Here is a 27,733-nt window from a genome sequence, read left to right as displayed (position 1 = left end):
ATCCCCGCCAAATATTACGTGCCGTAGATATTGAATGATGTGGACTCGCACGTGGAAAATGGAATTATTATGGACCGTCAGATCAAGTAGCAAGGCAAGTATTTCAACGGCCAAAAACCGCCATTAACGGCAACATTAACGAACAGTTTCGCTTTCAATTACGAAACGCGAATCTTCTACGTGTCAATACCGTATCCCCCTGAAAACGGAATGCGGTCTGAGTTTGGATGGGAAAAAGGCAAGACGATACGAACGTTTGGTAGGTCCCGGTATTAACACCCTGATCGAGTGGGCCCTACCATGGTAAAGACATAACCGTCTGACTAGCTAAGGCACCCCTTCACGGTTGAATATGCAACCTTCATGCAGAAACACACAAACTAGAGGCCAGCTAAATTATTAATATTAATAATTTTAGAGCGATTTTAATAATTTAAAGAAATTGATCAAGAAACTAAACTTGTTGGGTTTTTTAGAAGGATCTACGACGTTAGGCCAGTATGTAGTATCAGAATCAATAGTTTCAAGAGGGAATATGAGTAAGATTTAATTAAAAAATGAGTAGAGAGAAAATCCATGTTATAACAATAATAGTTATATTTAAGAACCAGTTATTATTTCCTGAAAGAAAAAAAAAAAAAAGAAAAAGAAAACTAAAAGTGAATGGAAGGAATTGAAACAAATTGCCATGGGTGGGTGAAGTTTCCTTGTACTAATCTGCGTAATTAGTTGATTGTTGCATCCTAAAAAATTATGGAGGTAAATGCATTGACCAGGAAGGGCATAGCTACGTTAAAACAATTTACAGTGAAATTTAAAATTAAAACCTTGCAATTTTAAAAATAGTTGTGAAAACGACTCAATCTATCACTAAAAATTCACACAAATTCCGTATATCTCAAAAATCTTACTATTTGGCTTGTTCCTGAAGAAAAGCTTACTCGAATGCTGACACATAGCATTATCCATAAGCGTACCCCATCTCCATGCACTCTCCCCCCTTCCTTCTATATATAGATATCCTCTTAAACCCATTACATACCATCCAACCCAAAACAACACATAGCAGTTTTTTGATAATTCATTACTCATTATGGCTATTGTATGTTTCCTTCAAAAGCCATTCCTTCTTTCCATTCTTTTACTTGTCTTTCTGTTCAACTTCTGCCACTGCTTCCACCCCAAGTCCCTCAATTTTTCAAAGACACAATCTGATTCTGATTGGGCACCCGCTGGGGCAACATGGTATGGTAGTCCCACCGGTGCTGGAAGTGACGGTATGCAATTCCAAAGGCAATAAACATACATATATGTTTTTGAAAATTAATTAAGCTAATAAAAAAAATTCCATTCTTTCTTTCCTTGCAGGTGGAGCTTGTGGGTATCAAAATGCTGTAGACCAACCACCATTCTCTTCAATGATAGCAGCTGGAGGGCCTTCTCTATACAAATCTGGAAAAGGATGTGGAGCCTGTTATCAGGTGAAATGCACCTCTAATTCAGCTTGCTCGGGGAATCCAGTAACAGTAGTTATCACAGATGAGTGTCCTGGAGGCCCTTGTACCTCAGAGTCCGTTCATTTCGATTTGAGCGGCACTGCTTTTGGAGCCATGGCGATTTCTGGCCAGGCTGATCAACTGCGTAATGCCGGAGTTTTGCAGATTCAATATAAAAGGTAACTCAACTATTCATGGAGAATAAAGATTGACTAAATTGTTGTCGTCTTCAAGCACAAGTATTTTTGTCAAATATAATTAATTTATATGATTAATTGCACTTTTTCTACTATGCACGTGACGATATTGCTTCATGTCAAGAACTTCTACCTGGCTACAATTTCGTAATTGTCGAATTCTTTATTTATACTATCAACTAATCAAGTACTTTAATCTGTGTTTAATGATGCTGTGGCAAGCAGGGTTCAGTGCAACTATCCTGGCAGGAATTTGGCCTTTCACGTTGATTCTGGATCAAACCCCTATTATTTTGCAACCTTAGTGGAGTACGAAGACGGAGACGGTGACCTTGCTTCAGTTGAATTAAAACAGGCGTTAGACACAGACTCATGGATTGAGATGCAACAATCCTGGGGTGCAGTTTGGAAACTCAACTACGGCTCTGTTCTTCGTGCCCCATTGTCTCTCCGGCTAACCTCGCTCAAGTCCGGGCAGGCCATTGTAGCAAGTGACGCAATTCCTGCTGGTTGGCAGCCCGGAAAAACCTATCGATCAGTCGTCAATTTCTAGTATTATTACATGATATGATATGATATAATTATTAGCATATGTATTTCCATGGAGCAGACTTGTTCAAATAAGAGTCCACATGGAAACTCTTGTAAGGCTTTTTAATCCTTATGTCAGTTGTGGAATTGTTTTGCCTACTAGAAGGTTACTTGCCAAATTGTCATTCCTTGAATGGAAGTACTAACTAAGTTTTTCCAATATTATTAATTGGGTGCAGATCTGACTTACTGTTGAATAAAGCATTTATGGGATTTGACAATCCCAAATGAAATGGTAATTAAATTTGAATAAAATAACAAGTAATGAGGTTTAATTAATAATAATAAAGTTATTTTAAAATTATAAAATTTTAAATTTAAGTATTAATTAGAATTAATTAATTTTGATTAATTTCACTTAGTTTAATAAATGAATGTGCATTTTTTATCTGACAAATTTAAATTTAAATATTCAATCTCTCAATTTACCTGTTAAATAAATAAATAAATTCAAAATATGAATAAATTAAAGTATTAAATTATAGATAATGATGACGAGCCTGAATTTTTAATAAGTGGGCTAAAATTTTTATATTTTTATATTTATAAAATATTTGTAAAAAATATTTTCTTTTATTTATAAAATATTAATTAGTTAGTAAATAAATAAATATACATTTTAATAAATTATAATTATATTAAAAATTCAATTTATTAAAATTTATCTTCAGATGAAATTTACAATATGATCAATTATATCATTTTATTATAGCCTCGTGAAAATTTGATAAAATATAGTTATATATTTCCCTTATATTTGATCATTAATTATATATATTAAATACAAATATTAGTAATTACTGATATTCATATTAAATATGAATTTTTTTGTACATTAGCTCATATGCTATAAATATTACAATTACTTATTAGAAGATTTTAATCATTTCTTTAATAAATAATTAAATAATTATGAGACTTTTGATGTATTTTAAATCAAATTTTTAATAGTATCATGTTACAAAATTTATATAGACTAAGAAAAAATTTCAATGGAAACATTAAATAAAATTCAGTGAGATATCAAGAAAAAAAATATATTTATAAAAAATTTTAATAAAAATTAAAAAACATTCAGTCGGATCAATTGACCCACTGATGATGCCTTAGTTCCACCCCTCACTACAAGAAAATATCAGTACAGAAACCGAATTTAGAAATGGATTTAAGTCGGTTTGTAATTTGAAACAGCTTTTGAAACAGAAACTAAGTCGAACGGGTTAAATGTATCAGAAACCGATTAGCAACAATTTTGAAACTGTTTTACGGTAAATTTACCATTGGTTTCTAAATTGCGCGGTATATTTTTGCGGTAAATTTAGCATCGATATATAAACCGTTTAAAAACTGACTTCTGAAACCGAATAACGTTCGGTTTCTAATTCAAAGGATCAAGATTAGTTCCATTATAATTGAGTCATATTAGAAATCGAATATCGTCGGTTCCTAATTTATTCAGGTTTAATTTAGAAACCGATTATATTCGGTTGCAAAATTGATTTACTATCTATTTATATTTAGAAATCGAGTTATATCGGTTTCAAAATTAATATAATTTCTATTTTATTTACTAAATATTATGGTCAAACTAAATGTATGATCGATTTTATCAAGTCACATTAGGAACCGATTTATATCAGTTTCTAATTTCATTAGTTATTTAGAAACTGATTAATTTCGGTTTCAAAAATTAAAGTGAAATCTAATTATATTTAGAAACAGATTTATATTGGTTTCAAAATTTATATAATTTCTATTTTATTTACTAAATCTTAAAGTTAAAATAGAAACCGATTATTTTGGTTTCAAAATTTATCTAATTATATATTTGATTTAATAAAATTTAAGTTTATGTTAGAAACCGATTTCTATCTGTTTCTATTTTTATGGTTTTAGAAACTGATTTCTGTCGATTTCAGAATAAATTTACAGATTAAATTTTAAAGTCAAATTAGGAACCGATTTATATCGATTTCTAATTTTTTTATGTATTTAAAAACCGATTACTTTTCGGTTTCAAAAATTAAAGTATTATCTAATTATTTTTATCTAATTTAATTTTAAATATATAGAATTATATTAATTTTATTTTCATAAAACTATAGGGGACAATTTAATTTCAAACATATATATTATATTAAATTTTTTGTCAACTATATTAATTTTTTTAAACTATTCTAGAGAAATGTCTTGCATAAACCTACCCTATTAAAATAATTTAAATTAATAATTAATTGTATTTTATAAAAAATTATAAAATATTTACAAATGAATATTAAATTCATACTAGCTCCATTCTATTTCAATAATTTTTTAAAATTTTTTATAAGAATTAAGAAAATTATTAGATAATATATTTTTATAAAAATAATATTCAAAATTAATTAAAATTTCTTTACAATATCATTGAAATGTAAAAATATGTGAAAAAAATAAATATATTGAGAATAATAATAATAATTAAAGTAAAGTTAAAAAATAATTAATATTTTTTTTATTTTTTGAAATAACAAATAAAATAGGGAAAAAAATTTTCTAAATCATCTGGGGAGAGTGCTAATGACATATCTTATTCAAAACTATGTCGTTTTAAGATTGAGAACTTAACAAACTTAGCTCCTTCAAGTTTCGATCCCTTTCCCATTTTCCCTTTCTTCCCTTTGTTTCAGTTGGTCACCATTTCTCTCTCTGTCTCACTCTCTTATTCCCTTCTTTCAAATTCAATTTAGGGCAAACTCAAACTCGCTTGTTTTGACTAACAACCCAAAAAGATCTCTATATACACCATTGATCTGCCTCTCAGGTACTGTTTTCATATCTCTTCTCATGTCAGAATCGCTTCGGCTTCGATCCCCAACGATCTCCGACTTCATTAGTTTCTATTATGATGCCTTCCTGTTTCTGTTTATTGGCTTTAGCTCACTGTTTATTGTAAATCTGGGTTATTTATCTAGGGGATTTGGAAGGCAATCCTTTTTTTTTTTTGTTGCAGTTGGATTTTATGTTTTATGGATTTTAGTGTGAATAATGGAGGATATATTTTGCAATTTAGTTTTGGCATTTGTTTGGTTACTAAGAAACCGTTGGAATATAGAAGGAAACCGTTGGCATTTGTTTTGGCATAATTACAGCACTATCACACATCTCTCTCTCTCTCTCTCCCTACCTTTCTCTGTTTCTGCATTTATTTTCTATTCCTCATTTTATCTACACTCCCCTTACAACCTTGAACATCATGCTAGATTAGAGCCCTCCTATCTGTAATCTCCCTGCTTAAATTCAGCCATGGAATGTTTCTCTCTTTACTCTTTTGCAGGTCCCTTCTCCTCTCTCTCTCTTTCTGTGCTTTTAAATAATGATGTCATGTTATTCATAATACCTTTTCGTTTTTGCTTCCTAAGTACGAGTTTGATAGTTGGTTTGTCTTTTCCGTTCCTTGCAATTTCTTTTTTCTGATCATATAGTATATTTCCTTTATTTTGATGTGTTGGTTTTGTGTTTTGCTAATTTTTTCCTATTTTTGCAGGTATTTTTTGAGCAGGGTGCCTGCCGATTCTAAATCAGAAAGCAGAAAATGGAACTAAATTCCTCTCTGATTAAAAAGGTATGCCACTGTTAATATTTTATTTGCTTTCATAATTCTTTCTTTTTGGTTCGATGTTGAGGTTTGTTTTCATGTTGGATCTGCTTTTGGATTTCTGATATTCCCTAATTTTGTTTTCTATTGATTTTTCTCTCCATATCGAGTTTAACTTTAAAACCCATATGGGGTTTCTAGTGACGAGTTAGATCTGAACAAAAGCTACCAAACATAAATAAGTTGGTGCTATCACAGATTGAGGGTCATATAGTTTCATTTATTTATGTTTAAAAATACAATTAAGTATATTTTTTTTGAAAGTTTAAGCAAGCTTTCGTAAAAGTTAGCACTTTTCTCTTGTCCTTTTGCATATATAGAGGACAGATTTAAGATTCCACATGGTTTGCTGAAAGTTTCTGGCTCTGAAGTCTTTTTTTGTAGCAATTATTTTTGAAATTTGTATTTCTTTCTTTTTAATTTTTTGGTGGTTAACTGTTTAAGCACTTTATATTCCAACATGAAAATGGTTTTGGGAGGGAATATGCTTATCCATATGTTGGGAGGACATGATTTGTCCCGCTTGCATAATCTCCAACACTTTCTGGCGTCCACTGGCCCAAGAAAATAGAACCTGCATTGGCAATCATCAATGTTTTAATTTTTAATTTGTTTGTTTTATGATGCTTGATTGTACCTATACGGCTTGGTTTTATTTTCCCTCTTTTCTACAAGGGCTTCAAATGTGTTGGAGCATAGACTTTAGGACTGAACCGAAGCATAAAATTGAAAAGATAAATAAGCTTCCATTGCCTGATACCATTGATTTTCATCATAACTTCAATAAAAATATAATGACATGTCTCACATTTATATTTTTGACTTAAATAATATATGAGATAGAGATTTCTTTTTATCTTTAAGAAGTATAATCTGACAATTTAACCATGCACTTTAATTAAATATTGTGCAGTTCTATTACAGTTTAATTATGGTCTTGTGGTTTCTTGCATCTACAGTTTTATATGTGAAGTGTGAACAACTATTTTTAGTCACGAGTTACAATTTAACAGTTGAACTGACAGTGGAAGGTCAATTTTGAATAATATGGTTCAGAGAATAGGGAAACAAGATTTTGAGAAGAAATTTGCTCCCATTATGATAGGGATAAGCAGTATTCAATTTAAACCAAAAAATTGAACTCCACTGCCTCAATTCAGTTTTTTTGGCTCGGATTTTAAAAATATCATGTAATATCTAGGGCATGTCTGTAACACCCCTGATTTTTTATATATTATTATTGGGCTTCGTGTAGGTATCCTCAATTCGCGGAAATTCGACAGTTGTCCGGATCTGTGAATTTCCGGCGAACAGGACCTACTGGAAAAGTCTCCGAATTGGATCGAGGTTTTGGCTACCCCACCATTGTCAGGCATCCCGAGCGCGTTCCCAAAGTCGGAATCGGCAAAGGTAAACCCGAACCTTTCTTTTTCGTAATTTTCTAGTGCTTAAATAGGATTGAAAATCCATAAAATATTCGTGGTAGCTTAGAAAATTACGATTCTTTTTGCAATAGCTTAGTAATATTTCTAAGGACATGGGCGAGTTTTATAATTTTTAGAGCTTATTTGAGCGCTTTTTGCAAAAATGATCAATTATAAGGACTAAATTGAAATTTTACATATTGTGATGAATGATTGATTTGATGGGCCCAGAGGGGCTGTGTGATGTGATTGAGTTGTGGATATATGGATTGTGGATATAGAAGTGTGTTTTGAGCCCTTTTGCGAGTTGGGTAGGTCCTAGGTATAAGGGAGACTCTGCCGGATTTTCGGCACGACTTAGGACGTATTGGTCTTTTTCTTTGTTTGTATTGAGTCAAATTTATTAAATGATTGTAATAAAAATTGTCAGGTGAGCCGGGACAGCCTTCTTCCTCCGCCCAGCCGCCTCAGTGACCACCGTCAAGTCTGTGAGTAGAATATTAATTTTAATTGTAATTTCGATATTATTATATGTTCAAGCATGCCCATGCATCACTTATATGCATATATTTATGTAGTTAAACTCTAGGCACGATTTATGTTGCATTCATAACTGTTGATGTGCCATGGATGTTGTTGTGGTAATTTGGAGCAGTGTGCGTGCGTTGGCGTGCGTGTGATGTGGTGTGGACTATGGATAGGGCGGGTAGTCACGCTGAGTAATTTCTCGGGACCCGATCCTTCGAGGGGTAGTCACGGCTTGAGTAATTCGCTAGGACCCTCGATTTGGTTATTAAGTGGAAGTCCGAGCTTGAGTAATTCGCTGGCACCAGGTTGGATTTAAGAGAGCTGTATAGGGGATCAGCTCCCATATGTTATGATTGATACTACAGGGTGTGTGAGTGCTCCAAATTACCTTTTTGATGCTATGATGTGAAAATGTTGTTGATGTTGCATTTCACTCTACAGGGTGCATTAGTTTTAGATAGTTATAGGGATTATGGTTAAAATTGATATTTTACTCTCTGAGTCGAACGCTCACTCCTGTTCAAAAATTTTTACAGGCCACAGGAGGATATTTTTTGAGGTTAACCTGCTTTCTCCCTCGCAGGTCAATTATTACTGTTTGTATAAACTTGTTAAATCTTAGAATTTCCGCATGTGTTAGAAATGTTTATTTGATTTGGGTCTGTAAACTAAATTATTATTTTGGGACCTGTAAACTTAATATGCTATGCATGTTTGATGGATTGGATGAAGGAGCTGAGCTCCCATTTATTTTTATGTTGATGAGTATGAGGAGGGTGAGCTGAGCTCCCCAAATGACTATATATTGTGTTTACTGTGTCGGGTGAGTCAAAACTCTCCGTTGGAAAGTCCATTTTATGGCGGACTCTGTCCTTTTGTTTTCTTGAAATAGGGCACAAATGGGCCTAACAGTAGGGTTAATGAACAGTAATGCTAACTACGGGCCTCGGGGGCTTTAGGCTGGCCCAGGTCCTAGTGCCGGTCCGGCCCATAGGTTGGGTCGTGACAAATGTGGTATCAGAGCTTAGGCTCCAGATTCATAGGGAAAAATTATCTAAGTGTTGGGAAGAGTCTACTAGGAGTCACATGCGGAGTATAGGATTCTGTTTCGTCTTTTCCTGTAATTCTTTGTTTCTAGATTCTACGTTATACCTCGGGAAATATAAGATTACCTCAGTTAGTGTCTTGATTTTCGTGGAGTACACAGAAATGTGAAATAGAGTTAGTAGACATGTGAGATCTATCATGAGGATACGTACTCCAAGAAATGTTATATTTTTGTCAGTATGGGTTTAAATGGTGTGCCCATTTCGTGTAAGACACGAGTACATAAAAGTGAGTCTTAAAAGTGCAGTTGCCTAGATAAGGATGAGGATACCACTCATCGGTCATCGGTAGATGACCCAAATGTAATAAGTTTGTGATAATAGAAGATTCGGAGAGATAAGAAATTAGGAGACCTAGTGCATCAGACGTATCGTAGTAACTATACAATATTCTCGATGTCCGCTCTGTAAGTCGCAGATTCTGATGCGACATGAGATTATTGTGTAGAGTCGCGTGCATCCCCGTGGTGCTCCATAATGAGGGTGTTTGAGATGGCTTGTTTTGGTACAGTTATGCGAGCAGAGTTCTATATTTGCAGAGGAGTTGGGAACTCGGCTAAGAGTTTAGAGTTAGAATATTGAAAGGTCACGGTTGGGTGATAACTAGAGTCGATGACTCGATTACTGACATGAGCTAGAGTTTCATCAAGAGTTGCCATCGGACTGCAGGTTTGGACTAGTTGCAAAGTAAAGGTGACACTTATAGAGTGAGAATAGTATACCTTGTGTGTATCAGTATGGAATAAAGTACAACTCTACTAACTAGAGAAGGTCGAAACTATGAATTGATGATTTATAGAGCTATGATATGATAAAAGAGTCATTAACTTGACATGGTTCAGGCAAGGTGGTAGATGTAGTACCTTTGTTGCAGCAAGTTAGGATATAGTCCTATCTTTCGTAATGGATCGAAGGTTATTACGATAATGATGACTTATGGAATAGTGTCGGATGGACCTGTAGAGTGTGGTAGAGAGTAGTTGGCTCGGGTATCTGGAGAGGATACAAGTTCCATTATAGGAATCATATATAATCAGATCACGATGGATGTAAATCCTTTGAATTGGATGACGGGTTTGGGTGCCCGAAATCTTAAGTTTTGGAATTGAGTAAACATGGAAAATAATAATAATAATAATAATAATAATAATAATAATAATAAATAAAATTACTGCAGAATCAGTTCTCGAGGTAGTAAGGGTATTATGTAAGTTAAAGGATAAGAATAGAGATCATACAATAAAAGTATGACTGTAATTTGCTGAGTTCCTTTCTAATTTCAAATTATTCAAAACAATAGTATAATCTAATTATAATAGTGTTAAGAGTAATAAATTAGCGAAGATAAATCACAGAAGGCCAATGGATAAAGAAAGTGCAGAATGAAAGTTTGGGCAATTGATTGCGATGCAATATAATCTAAATGCTAGTGGAAGTACTAGCTAGAGTGGTCAAAGGACCAAATCTGAGTAGCAGGACATATGATAACGCGATAGAGACTACGAAAGATATAGTTAGCAAGTACAACTATTATGTTAGGAAGAAGAATGGAACCAGGATAGAATAGTCAAGTTCTATTTTGGGTAAGACAAAGGAAATAAATGAAAGGACAACCTAAAGAGCATAATAAAAGAAACAAAGATCAGATATAGGATAGGCTAAGTGTTATTCTTGGCAAGGAGAATGACAAGGATGGAAAACCCAAAATGGGATCACATTAGTGAGAAAAGTGATGGAGGTATGGAATACAATAATAATGAGTAAATGTTAGAAGGTGTGCGATGGTATTGCGGACTACCTAAATAGGTAGAGAAAGAGAAGTAAGTAAGCACTAAGATGAATAAAAGTCAGTCTAAGGGATCAAAATAATGACCCTAGATAAGGGTGGAATAAGTGTTGGAAGAATTAATTAGTGAGAGAAATCTATCAGGAATCAACAAAAGTTAAGGGCACAATAAAAACGATGATAGATATGAATCATAGGTCGAGTATAAGTAAAGTTAATAAATTATAAAATATTATGTCAAGAAGGAAAATTGTATGCAGTAAAGGGTTTTTGCAGATGATAACTTATAGGTAGAGCATAATTGTGCTAGGAGATGCTGAAATTTGGAGATAAACACCAAGAAACTTAGGTGAAACGTTATAATATTACAATCGGGTGTAGTTGAATATAAGATGATATTTTCTTTCTTTTCAAGTTTAGCTTGTGCTTTTGGTTCTAGAAGGTTATATAAGGAACAAAAGCGAGTCAAGGAGACCTAGTTATTGAGAGTTTAGTAGGCACAAATTCATACATAATTTCTGATATGAGAATGACAGAAGTGCATACCTAGTATTAAGTATGAAAGGACGAACAGAGTAATGACAGGAGTTAAATTGAGTTAGCTACTAAGGCTTGCAACTGCTTTTAAACTATGAGTGGAGGAAGTACTATTTATGGTTGAGATTCAATAGATGAAATTGTTCTGATGGGTAATTTGAGGTTGAAGTTTAGAAAGCTATGGGCGTATATATGATTATATTAAGGAGAATGAACACGTGAAGTATCTTGTTTGGAATTAAGGCATGACACATATTTCCTACAAATAGTGTTAGTTCGGATGGAACTTATAGTTTATGGGGCTCATATTCATCCAGATAAGCAATTTCCTACTAAGGTGATAGGGAATGATAATGTTACGATAGTTAAGTTGGAAAAAGGGGATACAAGAAAAAAAATTTTCTATGGGTAATTATAAGTGTTACATAAGGTGAAGAATGTCTTTGGTAGGAGTAAATCATAGGGTTAGAATTCTTGAAGTAATGAAACTAGTATTCAAGATAAGACTAAGAAATAAAAAGAAAGTTAAAGTTGATGATGGGATAGACATCTTTGAAGGAAAAGGTGTAAGGATGAGATAGGACTAAAATTAAGGAATAAGTACAGCAGGTTGAAATGATACCAACAATACCAAAAATAGGAAAAGGGAAGTGGATAAGATGCAAAGGACAGGAAGAGAGCTCGATAGAGTCAGTTATAATGATGAGGATAAGGAGTGTCTAACCACTGCCCCTGTGTTAACACTACCTATGAGCGGTGAAGGATACACCGTGTACTGTGATGCCTCTAGAGTTGGCCTAGGGTGTGTTTTGATGCGGAATGGAAAAGTAGTGGCTTATGCTTCAAGGCAGCTGAAGAGGCATGAGCAGAACTATCCCACCCATGATTTGGAAATGGCGGCTGTAGTCTTTGCACTAAAAATCTGGAGACACTACCTGTATGGTGAAGTGTGCGAGATATACACCGATCATAAGAGTTTGAAGTACATCTTCCAACAGAGGGATTTAAACTTGAGACAGAGGAGATGGATGGAGCTTCTGGAAGACTATGATTGCCCCATCCAGTACCACCGGGAAGGCCAATGTAGTAGCAGAGATGCTTTAAGCGTAAAAATCTTACGCGGTTGGCGCACATTTCACAGAGAAGAGATCGTTGATTCAGGAAGTACATGAGATGATGGATCAAGGTTTAATCATAGATCTTTCAGATGAGGGGTATTGTTGGCTCACTTTTGGTGAGGCGGACTTGAGGGACAGAGTTAGAGTTTCCCAGCACAGAGACCAACAATTGATGAAGATTATAGAAAGAGTACAGCAAGGTGAAGGTGGTGAGTTGGATTTGCCAATGATGGCGCCCTAGTGCAAGGTTCTAGGATATGTGTGCCCGATGTGGACAATCTCAGAATGAAATCATGCGAGAGGCACACTACACATCGCATGATGTCCACCTGTGTTCCACCAAGATGTACCATGATGTGAAAGATAGCTATTGGTGGAATGGCATGAAGAGAGACATAGCAGACTTTGTGTCCAAGTGCTTGACTTGTCAGAAGGTGAAGTTTGAACACTAGAGACCGTCAGGGAAGTTGCAAGAGCTCCCTATCCCAAAATGGAAGTGGAAAATGATCACTATGGATTTTGTGACTGGGTTGCCTCGTACCACGCGAGGATATGATTCGATATGGGTAATTGTAGACCGCTTGACCAAATCAGCTCACTTCTTACTCAGAAGACTACATACTCTGTGGCACAGTATATGTCCGGCTCTACATTCGAGAAATAGTCAGATTGCATGGAGTTCCGGCTTCCATAATATCTGACAGAGGGCCCCAGTTCACTTCTCGGTTTTGGAGAAAGTTGCAGGAGGCACTTGGCACACAGTTGAACTTTAGTATGGCTTTCCACCCTCAGACAGACGGACAGTCCGAAAGGACAATATAAACACTGGAAGACATGCTTCGCATGAGTGTTTTGGATTTTGGAGGTCAATGGGATGATCAGCTAGCTTTGGTGGAGTTTGCCTACAACAACAGTTATCACTCCAGCATAGGAATGGCGCCCTATGAGGCACTATATGGAAGAAAGTGTAGGTCTCCTCTGTGTTGGACAGAAATGGGGGAAGCGAAGGTGCATGATGTAAACCTAGTGCAGTACACTTCAGAGATAGTTCCTTTAATCGTGAGCACGAAAAAGCGACTTTCAAGAGGCAGAAAAGTTATGCAGACCCCAGACGGAGGGATGTGGAGTTTGCAGTGGGCGACTATGTATTCCTGAAGGTTTCTCCAATGAAGAGAGTCATGAGATTTGGAAAGAAGGGCAAGTTGGCACCTCGGTATATTGGACCTTTTGAGGTTACTGATAGAGTTGGAGCAGTTGCCTACCGGTTACCACCCAACCTCTCTCACGTTCATCCCGTGTTTCACATCTCCATGCTCAGGAAATACATTCCCGATCCTTCTCATGTACTGCAGCCGGATGTGATAGAGCTAAAAGAGAACTTGACATTTGAGGAGCGATGCAGAGCCATAGTGGACTACCAAGTGAGACAGCTGAGATCAAAACAGATCCCTATGGTTAAGGTTTTGTGGAGGAGTCAGTCAGTGGAAGAGTACACCTGGGAGTTAGAACGGGACATGCGTAGCAAGTACCCTTATCTGTTCAATGTATAATCATGTGCTTTATTCTGCCTTGTGTAAAATTCGAGGACAAATTTTCTGTAAGGGGGGAAGAATGTAACACCCCTGATTTTTTATATATTATTATTGGGCTTCGTGTAGGTATCCTCAATTCGCGGAAATTCAAGCTTGTCGGATCTGTGAATTTCCGGCGAACAGACCGACTCAGGAAAAGTCTCCGAATTGGATCGAGGTTTTGGCTACCCCACCATTGTCAGGCATCCCGAGCGCGTTCTCGAAGTCGAATTTCTTTTTCGTAATTTTCTAGTGCTTAAATAGGATTGAAAATCCATAAAATATTCGTGGTAGTTTAGAAAATTACGATTCTTTTTGCAATAACTTAGTAATATTTCTAAGGACCGCAGGGCAGAGTTTTATAATTTTTAGAGCTTATTTGAGCAGTTTTTGCAAAAATGATCAATTATAAGGACGAAATTGAAATTTTACATATGTGATGAATGATTGATTTGATGGGCCCAGGAGGGGCTGTGTGATGTGATTGAGTTGTGGATATATGGATTGTGGATATAGAAGTGTGTTTTGAGCCCTTTTGCAGGTTGGGTAGGTCCTAGGTATAGGGGAGACTCTGCCGGATTTTCGGCACGACTTAGGATGTATTGGTCTTTTTCTTTGTTTGTATTGAGTCAAATTTATTAAATGATTGTAATAAAAATTGTCGTGAGCGAATGACCTTCTTCCTCCGCCCAGCCGCCTCAGTGACCACCGTCAAGTCTGTGAGTAGAATATTAATTTTAATTGTAATTTCGATATTATTATATGTTCAAGCATGCCCATGCATCACTTATATGCATATATTTATGTAGTTAAACTCTAGGCACGATTTATGTTGCATTCATAACTGTTGATGTGCCATGGATGTTGTGGTAATTTGGAGCAGTGTGCGTGCGTTGGCGTGCGTGTGATGTGGTGTGGACTATGGATAGGACGGGGTAGTCACGGCTTGAGTAATTCGCTGGGACCCGATCCTTCGAGGGGTAGTCACGGCTTGAGTAATTCGCTGGGACCCTCGATTTGGTTATTAAGTGGAAGTCCGAGCTTGAGTAATTCGCTGGCACCAGGTTGGATTTAAGAGAGCTGTATAGGGGATCAGCTCCCATATGTTATGATTGATACTACAGGGTGTGTGAGTGCTCCAAATTACCTTTTTGATGCTATGATGTGAAAATGTTGTTGATGTTGCATTTCACTCTACAGGGTGCATTAGTTTTAGATAGTTATAGGGATTATGGTTAAAATTGATATTTTACTCTCTGAGTCGAACGCTCACTCCTGTTCAAAAATTTTTACAGGCCACAGGAGGATATTTTTGAGGTTAACCTGCTTTCTCCCTCGCAGGTCAATTATTACTGTTTGTATAAACTTGTTAAATCTTAGAATTTTCGCATGTGTTAGAAATGTTTATTTGATTTGGGTCTGTAAACTAAATTATTATTTTGGGACACAGAAACTTAATATGCTATGCATGTTTGATGGATTGGATGAGGAGCCGAGCCCCATTTATTTTTATGTTGATGAGTATGTGGAGGGTGGTGAGCTCCCAAATGACTATATATTGTGTTTACAGTCGGGTGAGTCAAAACTCCCGTTGGTAAGTCCATTTTATGGCCGGACTCTGTCCGTTTGTTTTCTTGAAATTGGGCCAAAATGGGCCTTAGAGTTGGGTTAATGAACAGTTAGGCTTACTACGGGCCTCGGGGGCTTTAGGCTGGCCCAGGTCCTAGTGCCGGTCCGGCCCATAGGTTGGGTCGTGACAATGTCACTTGCTTGAATCCAAATAGTCACATTAGAAAGTACTATAAAGCAAAAAATGAAGAAATTTAAGCCAATCCAAGTAAGCAGCACCCGTATTACTTGATAATTAACAGGAAAGGATGATAACAAATATAGGTGTCTGTCTCACTTCATGCAACCTTACTAAAGCCATAAAAAAAAAACTATAAATTCATAAAAAAAAAAACTATAAATTCTATGTTGAAATGACCCAAAACTCAACTCAGTTACCAGGGAAAAAATATGCTTACATTGAAGGGAAAATGAAGTTTGGAGGAAAAATATTATCTTGCAACAATAGTTACAAGATCTAAAAAGGCCACTATTGAGGTAGAAATTGATGGTCATAATAGAATCAAACACATTAATAGCAGTGATGAAAAGTACAAGAAAATAACAGAGAATTCGATATATAACAAAGACCGTAGGACCATACCTGCATTCTTAATAAAACTCTCCCACTTTTCTGAATCTTTTACATTAACAATCAGGTGCTCAGGTGCATATAAGTTTGAAAAGGAGATGGCCTGCAGAACCCAATACAGCAATTTCACAGTTAAACAACTACAAAAGCAGAATTAATCAAAGCTTTGAGGTGGCAATCACCAAAGAGATTGTCATCCATAAAATTAATTTGAGGGTAATAGATATGGGCAGGGTTTGTGACAAACATTTTTCATTTTTAATAGCCTGCCAACATCAGCAACTGAAAGCGCAAACTATTATGGCTGCAGTAACTACCATCAATCGTATTCTACAAAAATTTGGATTCTAATAATGCAACTATAGGTACGTTTTGAAGCATATTCTCCTCTTTAGTTTTCATTCCCACCTAATTTAAGATGATTCACTTGTCACTAATATAATTTCTTTTTCTTTTTTTCCAATTATGTAAACAATTAATGTACATTAGTTAAATTGTGCTCTCTTTATTTTTAATTGAATGAAATGACACATCTTTTGGAAGTTTTCATATGCTAATAGTTAAATATGCGTTTAATATTTTTTCCATGCATCTTTACTCGAGATTAAGTCCCTAATATTTACAGTGAAATCATTCTGTTGATTTCTATCGTAGTTCATTGTAAACTGGAGTTGCAGAAGCATCTTCTTGGCTCTTGTACGTGTATAAGAAAGAGACATGCATTCTAAGCTAATTTCTTTTTGGGATTTGGCATATTGGAGTACTAATATGCTTCGCCACAACCTGAATGTCACGCATATAGAGAAAAATATTTTTGAAAATATTTTTAACGCTGTAATGAATGTTGAAGAGAAGACAAAGGACAATGCAAAATCAAGAGAAGATTCAAAAGAGTTCTGTCATCGACCTGAGTTAGAGAGGAATATGGCAACAAGAAAGTACCCTAAAGCATGTTACACATTAGACAAACAATCAAAAGTAGTGTTGTGTGAATGGCTTAAAAATCTTAGATTCCCAGATGGTTATGTGTCAAACATGGGTAGGTGTATAGACATGCGAAAACTGAAGTTGTTCAGGATGAAAAGTCATGATTGTCATGTCTTTATGCAGAGATTACTCCCAATAGCATTCAGAGAATTGCTTCCACAAAATGTGTGGCAGGCATTGACCAAATTGAGCAATTTCTTTAGAGAGTTAACTTTAACAAAACTCAGAGAAGAAGACATGTTACAGCTCAATGAAGAGATTCCTATAATATTATGTAAACTAAAGCGTATATTCCCTCCAAGTTTCTTTGACTCTATGGAATATCTCCCAGTACATTTAGCTTATGAATCATGGATTGCTGGTCCTGTGCAATATCGGTGGATATATCCATTTGAGAGGTAACTAGTTTAATATATTATTGCATTATTTCATTATATGGATAATTAAAAACCTTGTTGTGACTAAATAGTAAGTGCTACAGGTACCTCAGGAAGTTAAAAAATAATGTGAAAAATAAAGCCAAAGTGGAAGGTTCCATATGCAATGCATACTTAGTTGAAGAAGCATCATCGTTCTGCGCTCATTATTTTGAACCGCATGTCAATACAAGGCATCGAAAAGTTCCACACAATGATGATGTAGTAGAACATATGGATGAACATCCAGGGAATTTATCAGTTTTCACTCATTCTGGTAGGCCACTAGGAAAAGGAAAGGTTAGATATCTCACAGAAGAAGAATTTCAAGCAGCACAAATGTACATCATGTTGAATTGTATAGAAGTAAAATCGTACATTGAGTAAGTTTTTCTAATATTCAAATATTATAATTGTTAATGCCAGCATTGATTCGAAACATGTAATTGAGTGCTTTCATTGCATGCAGCATTTTTGTTAATGAGTTGCGCATGGCCAATCCAAATATCAATGATAAACAATTTAATGAGAAACTGGAGCATGAATTTGATAAGTGATTTAATAAATATGTTCACAATGCCTCCAACAATATATCAAGCCAGTTCTTAAAGGATCTATCAAAGGGTCCATTAAGAAGTGTTATGTCCCAGAATGGTTGTGTAGTTAATGGTTATAAATTTCACACTAAAAGCTATGGTTCGCATAAGGCAATGATGAACAGTGAGGTATGCATCAAGGGGACTAATTACAGTACTGACGAGAGTGACTACTATGGACAGTTAATTGAAGTGTTATGATTAGAGTACCCTGGATTACCAATCAAAAGAACTGTATTGTTTAAATGTGATTGGTTTGATCCAACACCAAATGTGGGAACAAAGATTCATACAAAATATAAACTTGTGGATATTAATCATAAACGATCATTCAATAGATATGAACCATTTGTTCTCGCTATCCAAGCTGCTCAAGTCAATTATTCCATATATCCAAGCTTAAAGCATGACAAGGATGATTGGTGGGTTGTGTTCAAAATCAAAGCGAGATCTGTTATTAATCTTCCTAATCAAGTGAATGTGACAACCCCCCCTGCACGGGAAGAACCCTTTCAAGAAGATGAAATGGAAGTCCCTTTGATAGAAATTGATGATGATGATGATGATCAAGAACAATATTTGAATGATCTAAGCGGTGTGCTAGTTGAAATTGATGAAGAGGATGTTGAGGATGAAGAGGAGATTGAATTGGAATCAGAAAGCAATGAGGAAGATGATGATGAATATGATAGTGATACTAATTAAATTCAGGTATTTCTCTCAATGAATTTATATTCCTAAACTTGAAGTATAAATTCTAACTATTGAAAAACTTCATCTATATTATGTATAATAAGTTGAATAAAGCTAACCAATTAATATAATTGTTTATGCAGGATGCGAGGCAACGGTCGCAAGGGAGGTTTATTGGGTCGTTCACAGTCAAGGCAGCTAAGTCTACAGGATGAGCCCAATGATCAGCTAGACTAGTCTGCACAGGGTCAGCCTCAGGTTCCTTCACCGTCCATTGGGAGGTCGATGCCAGATCCAGAGGGGTCTACTGCTTCAACACAGCATCGAGCTACACCTCCACCTCCACCTCCACCTCCACCACCACCGCCTACTACCCCATCTTCTGAGCCTACAGTTGGATCAACCTCTGGTCATGGAGGTCATTCTGTTGGGGCAGTACCGATATCATCAATGGATGGCCTATCACTCACTACCTTTGGAAGAAAGAAACGAACAAAGCTCGTTAATGGCATGTAAGTATTAAAAATTAATTAACTTTATGTATGATTTGGTATTACTTATCATTAGCAATTGAAGTAACATGTTTCTACATTTACATAAAATCAACATGTTTGTTGTCTTCCTTGTGTTCAGGTTACATCTATCTGAGAAATGTGCTAAGAAGATGAAGAATATCTTCAAGGAGAGGATGGACTCAGAGGGGCATTACTGGAAGACTGTCACGCTTGAGACAAAGGAGTTTTACTGGGATGAATTTCAGGTAATAAAATAAATATTTAAATATAATTAGCTATCAAATAATTGATTTGCATAGTTTATGAAGCCTCCAAAAAGAATGTTGCAAACAAATATTGTTCAAGTGATGAGAATTTGTGAATTAATGTAAAAGTACACAATTAAAGTATTTTAATTCTTAAAAGTTATATGTACAGCTTGTGTGTTGAGGATGTTAAAAATATATATTATCGTGAGTTGCTGTAGTTGGGTTGGATGTTATTTGTTGTTGAGAATATATGAAGTGTTTTTAACAGGTGTAATTAATGCCTAATAACTAGGCTGGACTGTCCAAAATTAAGGGAAAATGCTGTCAAATTTTTTTTTTAAAATATTATCATACTAATACAATTGTGTTAATTTTTATTTGTTTTGCTACAGAAATACTTTGACTGGTAGGAGGTGACTCCACTCATAAAGCTTGGAGGCGTAAGGCTGCAGAGCGTTATAAGGCACTAATGTGCAATGTCAGGAAAGGAAAATTGAAGGTCATTGTGCCTAATAGTACAATGCAAAAATGGAAGGAGGCATGGAGCAGCCCAGAGTTCAAAGCTAAGAGCCACCAATTTACTGCTAACCGCTTTAGTGAGATAGGGGGAGTTGGGGCAGGCATTTCTAGACACACAGGGGGTTCAGTTTCACATACTACTTATGCAAATAGAATGGTAATGATTTCATATTTATTGGTTTTGTTAGTGTCTATCTACATATTAGTAGTGATTAATCAAACATTATTATAAACATCATTAAAATCATTATATCTTTTCAGGAAGCCCAACTTGGCCGAAGACCTTTTCCCTATGAGCTTTGCATAAGACTCATACTAGGAAGGGTACTTCTGATATGGTTGATGCACGAACGCAATCAATTAAGGTAAGTGAACAAGTATTTTATTTGTCTTTCAATTGTAGGAAAATAATGAATAATTGAGTTTGTTTATCCAATTGCCGAAATAAATGTATTTAAAACATGCATTTTGACTTTATGCAGGATGCATTTTTTGCGCTTAAGGAGCAGTCATCTCAACCACAAGAGGGGTGCAACGACCCTCCCACTGTGGATGAGGTGGCACTATATTATCAAGTTGTAGGGGGAGAGAAGAAGAACAGGGTTTATGGCATTGGATCCAAAGCATCAATTTTCTACCCTAGCTCATCGTATGGATCATCTTCTACTGCATCCCATCACGCTCAGTCAGAGGCAATGGAGGAAGAAATTAAAAAATTGCATCAGACTGTCGCAACCCTAAAAGATAGTTTGGCTGCAATGGAGGAGAGAGATCAACAGCGCGAGTTGATGTTGGAGGAGAGATACCGACAACGCGAGCAAACACTGGAGGAGCGCATACAACAAATGATGCAAAACATGATGGCACAATGATAAAGGGTACACAGTTTACAGCCCCAACTCCAAATGCAACTCATCATGATGATGGTAGAGAGGCCGATAGCGGTGATGAGTGATGATATGACAAGTAGCTTGTTTTTTTGTTATTATGATATTTTATTTTTTCATATAGTACATTATTTTTATAACCCATTACTGTCATATCTATATGTAATATTAATTGATATTTTGACATTTGGTAGCCTGATATTGTAAATATTGTGATATTTAGTATTTAAAATTAATATTATATTATATACTTCAATGCAGGAAATAATGTATTAAATAAAAAAAATAAAAATTTTTCTAGTAATCTAAAATGGATTAGAAACAGATTTGAAACGGAATTTTCGTTTTTATTTAAAAACCGAATGAGTTTCGATTTTAAAAAGTGTTTTATTTGTGTTTATAATTTAGAAACTGATTGGAAACGAAAATCTATTTCAGATAAATTAAAACTGAAAGTATTAGTTTCTAAATGGAAACGGATTTTGAAACTGAAACAATTTAGTTTGTAAATTTTGAAACGGAATATCGGTTTCAAAACAGTTTCAGAATTTGAAACAAACTTCATATTCCGTTTCTAATTTATTTAGAAGCATGCGGATTTGAAACCGAATATTTCGATTTGAAATCGGTTTATAAATTCATTTAGAAATCAATTTTCCTTAATTTGAAACCGAATCTTCGGTTTTAAATCTCCTTTTTTCTTGTAGTGCCTAGCAGGTAACCCTCAAAGTTGTTTCTGAACTCCGGACTAATACTCCATCAAGCTCTAGAAGGTCTCTTTGAATGTTGATTCTCATGCATGTTGGCTTTCTTTTTCTGGGCTATTCTCATGTTGGTTTCTTTATTTAAGTAGATAAAAATACACACATTGATCAAGAATAGGACAGAATTACTGTTAATTAAATTCTTAATTAGGTAATTTGTTTGGTAAAAGAATGATATTACTGTGGGGAAACGTCTTCTCAAAAATCAAAACATATTAACTCCTAATTATGACGAAATTAACCTACTTTTTGAACTCCTTATAATTCTTCATCAATTGAAAGACTCATTTCTTACGTGAAGTATGTGCAGGATTGGATGGATGAATATATATTCAGAAACAATTATATTTAAATTTAAAACATAAATTGGATGTTTGATTACATTAATTAAAATAAATAAATAAATTTGTATTTATTTAATTTACATATGAATTTAAAGTTTAATCAAATTTTAATAAAAAGTTATAGAGTATTATTGAGCAAAATTTAAGCATGCAGAGGGTTCCACCCTATTTGATTCAACTTTATTTCAGTTTTCATCCAATTTAGCTTTGACTCAACTCAATTTTGATTTTGAGTTTTGATTTGATTTGATACAATCTAATTTTGATTCTGATTCAATCTAATTTTGATTTTGATTCAACTCAAATTTAGTTTTTATCTGATTCGATTATAGTTTAACTTGATTTTAATCCAGTTCCGGTTAAACTCAATTTAGGTTTCAATGTTTGGTTCTAATTCTAATTTTGGATTTTTTCTTTTTTTTTTTTCTTTTGGTTCAATCTAGTTTTAGTTTTTAGTTCCATATTTGAGCTCAAATTTTGATTCAACGTGATTTCTGTTCTCAATTAGTAGAATGAATCAAAAGTTTTGGCTTGATTTCATTCTGAATTTGAGGGGAGTAGCCGACAGTTCAAAGGCAATTATGATTTTGATTCGATTTGAGGGAGATTCAGAATTAGTGTTAGGTCAATTCAGTCATATTCCGAATTGGCCAATTAAATATTTTTAAAAGAAAATAAATTTAATATAGTTAATTATTTAGAAAAATTAAATAAAAAATGTAAATTTAATTATTAAAAATTAAATGTTTTTTTTAATAAAAAGAAAAAAGGTTTGTATTCGAATTGATGAAATTTTATTTTAAGGCATACGTTATGAAAAATCAATATAGATTTTAGATATTCTTAATTAGTATAAGATTTATATCCTTAATTCAATAGAGTAATTATAAGCAATATATATATATATATATATATATATATATATATATATATATATATATTATTTTTTTCTCTATTTTTTAAACCAAATAAAATCTAATAAATTTCATGATAAAGAGGCACTGAAGTGGTTGCTACACCAATAGAATGCAACACTGCACCTTAACTAAAGCTTGCAAAGGGTTATGGCAGTAATTATATTATTCATAAGTTAACACCCTCATTCAGTGAAGTAGTAGGTAGCAGATATCATCAAAATTAACAAAAAAAATATATATATATATATTAACTTCTTTAGTAAACAGTCCCAATCATATTTAAAAGTGCTATGGGCCTATGGCAACAGAGATGTGTACGTAATAAGAATAGACAGGTTGCTTAAAGGCCTAGACTAAACTACAAGTGAGCTATTTACTAGTTACTATCACTACTTAAGTAACTAGTTGGCTTTGTGAATGCTTTAAATTCAAGCGAAAATTATGATATAATTGATTGCTTACAGACTAAATTCCTACTGTGCTGCTCATGGAAGCAGTAATTAGCCTTTGCTTGGCCAACAAATGGAAATTCTCCAGCTTTCATTTAATGGAAAATATTGTTATTCTCCAGCTTTAACAAATAGGCGCGCGGAGAACCTGTAAATTTTCTTATTTTTGAAAAAGGGCATCTATATCATCTACGTTATTGATATCTTTATGGCCCAAGCTTATATGAAGCCCGCAGTTCATTCTACTTTAGTATGTCATGTAATTTTCCAAAATTAAGAATCTGTGTTTGGACTTAGGTGGAGTGGACTAAACATAGGCAGCAAATAAAGAGGGAAAGAAGAAGAAAAATTAAAGGGAGAAATAATTAAGGTTAATGACAATAATAGTTAAGTAACATAAATATGTATAATATTTGTGTGGAAAAGCAGATTGAACCAACCGACAGACAAGGAGAAGCATGAGTTAGTTTTCTTGGCTTGGAATTGAAGGGATATGAATAGGTATGGCAGTTAGAACCACTCTCTTTCCTTTCACTCCCTCACTCACTCTATCTCTCACACAAAAACTCATCACTCACACACAGAGTTAAACACACAGACACACACACATATTAAACTGGACGTACGGACCTCCGTTGGTTTCTTCGACCGGCGGCGCCACCACCACAAAGTCGTAGAAAAAGTCTCTAACCCTCTTACCCTCCCACCACTTGTCACCACACTCATTTAGCTCTTTTTCACTCTCTCCCTCGTCCGCACAAACAACCATTACTATATCTAAAAACTAGGACTCCTACTCCTCTTCACCATACAACCCTACAACAACTTTCACTACAAGAACATTAACTCCATCCCTTTTCTTTTCCATTCTTGATTCACCCACTTCCTTTACTTTCTTTCTTTCTTTCTCATCTTCTTTTTTCTTTTTCCTTTGCCTCTTTAATTTTTAACCCCTTGTATGGCTTTGATTGTCGATCAACAATCAAACTTCAAGCACTTTTGTAAAATTTGCAAGAAAGGTTTCGGCTGCGGTAGAGCTCTAGGAGGCCACATGAGGGCTCATGGAATTGGCGACGAGAATGGTCATATGGACGATGAAGATCCTGCCAGCGATTGGGAAGATAAATTAGGAGGGAATGTGCCACCTAGCAACAAGCGGATGTATGCATTAAGAGCCAATCCCAATCGATTTAAGAGTTGTCGTGCTTGTGAAAATTGTGGCAAGGAATTTTTATCATGGAAATCCTTTCTTGAACACGGTAAATGCAGCTCCGAAGATGCCGAGTCGCTTGTTTCCTCTCCAGGATCCGATGGCGAGGACGGGACACCAAGGAGAGGATGCGGTTGGTCTAAAAGAAAAAGATCATTGAGAGCTAAAGTGGGCAATTTTAACTCAAATTGCCCTTCCAGCGAAGAGGAAGATCTCGCAAATTGCCTTATGATGTTATCTAATGCAGCTTTTGACCCTCTAGCAGCCGAACCAGAGGAGTCATGTGCCTCGGCTAGCAAAGAAGAGGAGAGAAGAAATCCGATGAATTTTACAGCTCCGATGGCTTATAGGGCACCCATAGACAAGGCCAAAGGAGTTGCTAAAGGAACGTTCGAATGCAAAGCATGCAAGAAAGTTTTCAATTCCCATCAAGCATTAGGTGGACATAGAGCTAGTCACAAGAAGGTTAAAGGGTGTTTCGCAGCCCGGCTTGATCAAGGACTAGATGAGAGTCTAGCTGATGAAGACGTTATTACACATGAAGAATTCTTTCCAACAAAACCAACATCAACTTTCCAGTTTGATCATGGTTCGAATGCTCCACTGGCTTCTACTTCAAAAAGAAAATCAAAGGTCCATGAATGCTCCATATGTCATCGTGTATTTTCATCGGGACAAGCTTTAGGTGGACATAAAAGGTGTCACTGGATCACTTCAAATTCACCAGATGCATCTTCTTTGGCTAAGTTGCATCAGTTCCAAGATCACATTGAGCAAATTCAACAAAGACCCAAGTTTATCAATAATACTGAGACGCTTGATCTTACGCTTGATCTGAATCTTCCAGCTCCGGCAGCTGATGAGCAAAACGGAGTCCGGCGGGAACTCCCTGCAAAACCACCTAACGCTGAAGTTTCTACAGAGATTTATTTACAAACTTGGATAGGGGTTGAAGCAAAAGTAAAGGATGAAAATCACCACGACCACCACCATCAAAACGAGGATGACAACGACAAGAATAACACCCCCACCAACAACAATAACATTAATTGTAATGGTTCAATGCAGAATGTTGATGAAGAAGCAGACAGTAAGGTGAAGTTAGCAAAGCTCAGCGAATTAAAAGATATGAACATGAATGGAAGCTCATCTCCATGGTTGCAGGTAGGGCTTGGTTCAGCCACTGATGTCAACGTGGGTGCTAACCCATAAAAATTTTTTTTTTGAAGCGATATGAAGGTATTCTCACTTTTCCTTTTTGTGCATTTTTGTATTTAAAAACTGTAATTACAGACTCTACAGCTTCATAATTATATATAATTCTACACCATTTACTGTAATTTTTTTTGTGGAGATGGTAGATCATTAAATTGAATTTTATTCACTAATAAAATAATCAAAAATTTTTGTTGTATATGAAAAAAATGCTGATAACGTTTTTTTTTATGCACTCTCTTTATACTTTCTTTATTGTTGATCTAAATCTATATAACTTGAAGCCTATTCTATAGGTTAATTAATAAAATATTCAATTTTAGGTTTTGATAATATTAAATTTATTTATGATTATATTTATTTTTTTATTTAATTTGCTATATTAATTTAAGTTTTTTTTTATACACTTTCTTTGTTATGAGTCTAAATTTTAACCCATATGTAATATAAAATTCTATTCTAAATGTTAATAAAATATTTAGGTTTTGCTAATTTTAAATTTCTTTTACTTTTAAATTTTTATTGTATGCTTTTACATTTTAAGTTATTTATACAAATTTATTTCTTAACATGTAAGTCTATAGCCCAATCCTTTTCTCAATTCCCTCCCCCTTTTCCCTCTTTCTTCTCGCAAATAGTACTCATTGGATTTGAGTAGATTATTTATTTTTAGATTAAAATTTTAAAATTAAAAAATAAAATAATTTGAAGAACTACCAAAAAAAAATGATTAATCTTTTCAGAAAATAAATCCATTGGCTAATTCAAATATAGTTAAATCAGAATGGCAAATTTAAACTCGTCCAGCCACCAAAATAATAATACTAATAATAATAACAATAAGATATAGCAATAAAAAGGAGAAGCTTTCTTTGGGTTTGGACGCGGAATGACGGTAGAAACTAGAAGAGCCGGTGTTCATTGGGCTCGCATGTGGCCCCTCTTTGTTATCTCCTTCTTCTTCTTCTTCGGCTGCTAGCACCGACGAAGATTTCTTGTTAATCAAATTCAAATGACCCACAATTCAATCTTGTTGGCAAGTTTGAAAAAAGGTGATTTACGTGATAACAGGAGACTTTGCTTAACTCGATCGAAAGAGAAAAAGAGCAAGGGTTAATATGGGTATTGTGCCTTTTTTATGCTTTGCTTAACTGCAGGAAAAGCTTCATAGTCTCATAGCCCTCTCTTTATCTTCGAGTAAAGTGCTTGCCACTCAGCCACTACAAGTTTGACTATGGAACTTAAATTTCTTGTGTGTGATATACTGAATCAATGGAAGTGGAGATTTGAGGTAAAGCAAATTAAGCTTATTTCCTACTGGTGGTTGGCAGCACGTCGATGTTCTCTCAATTTAGCATTGACTGTGGTTTGATATAATTGATAATATTAGAACATAAATTATATATATGAATTTAGAGTTATATAATAATAAATAATATATGAAGTCTAATTTATAATACAAAATCTTTTAATATTTAATTTAAATAATATAAAATCTCATATAAATTCTAGTAGCTAATTTTAAGTTATTTTTGTTGACGAAATACTTATCATATTAAAATTTATATATTTATTTTTAATTTGACACTTATAAAAAAAATTTTATTTTATTTTTTATCTACCCATAATTTTGATGATTTAAATTGTACAATTTAAATTGTACAGATTACTAATAATGTAAACTCTATTCACCCAGTACTATCAATTCATAAAAATATAAATTTTCAATATGTTAGCATAAATAACTTTAAAATTAACTATAAAGGTTACTAATTAAAGAAA

At 34.6% G+C, this 27,733-nt stretch overlaps 2 protein-coding genes across 2 annotated transcripts; both read left to right on the top strand.

Moving 5' to 3' along the window:
* Nucleotides 1-1,025: 1,025 nt before the first annotated feature.
* LOC110663036 (putative expansin-B2) lies at nucleotides 1,026-2,453 on the top strand. Its single transcript, XM_021822237.2, has 3 exons — nucleotides 1,026-1,277; nucleotides 1,369-1,675; nucleotides 1,919-2,453. The coding sequence occupies exons 1-3, from the start codon at nucleotides 1,094-1,096 to the stop codon at nucleotides 2,244-2,246; spliced, it is 819 nt and encodes a 272-aa protein (XP_021677929.1). The 5' UTR covers nucleotides 1,026-1,093; the 3' UTR covers nucleotides 2,247-2,453.
* A 21,428-nt stretch (nucleotides 2,454-23,881) lies between these two features.
* Nucleotides 23,882-26,111, top strand: LOC110663035 (zinc finger protein ZAT1-like). Its single transcript, XM_021822236.2, has one exon. It carries the CDS (start codon nucleotides 24,485-24,487, stop codon nucleotides 25,946-25,948), a length of 1,464 nt encoding a protein of 487 aa, XP_021677928.2. The 5' UTR covers nucleotides 23,882-24,484; the 3' UTR covers nucleotides 25,949-26,111.
* Nucleotides 26,112-27,733: the final 1,622 nt, after the last annotated feature.

The sequence above is a fragment of the Hevea brasiliensis genome, chromosome 2 (assembly GCF_030052815.1).
Source record: "Hevea brasiliensis isolate MT/VB/25A 57/8 chromosome 2, ASM3005281v1, whole genome shotgun sequence".
Lineage (NCBI taxonomy): Eukaryota > Viridiplantae > Streptophyta > Magnoliopsida > Malpighiales > Euphorbiaceae > Hevea > Hevea brasiliensis.
This window is presented reverse-complemented; position numbering and strand designations above follow the sequence as displayed.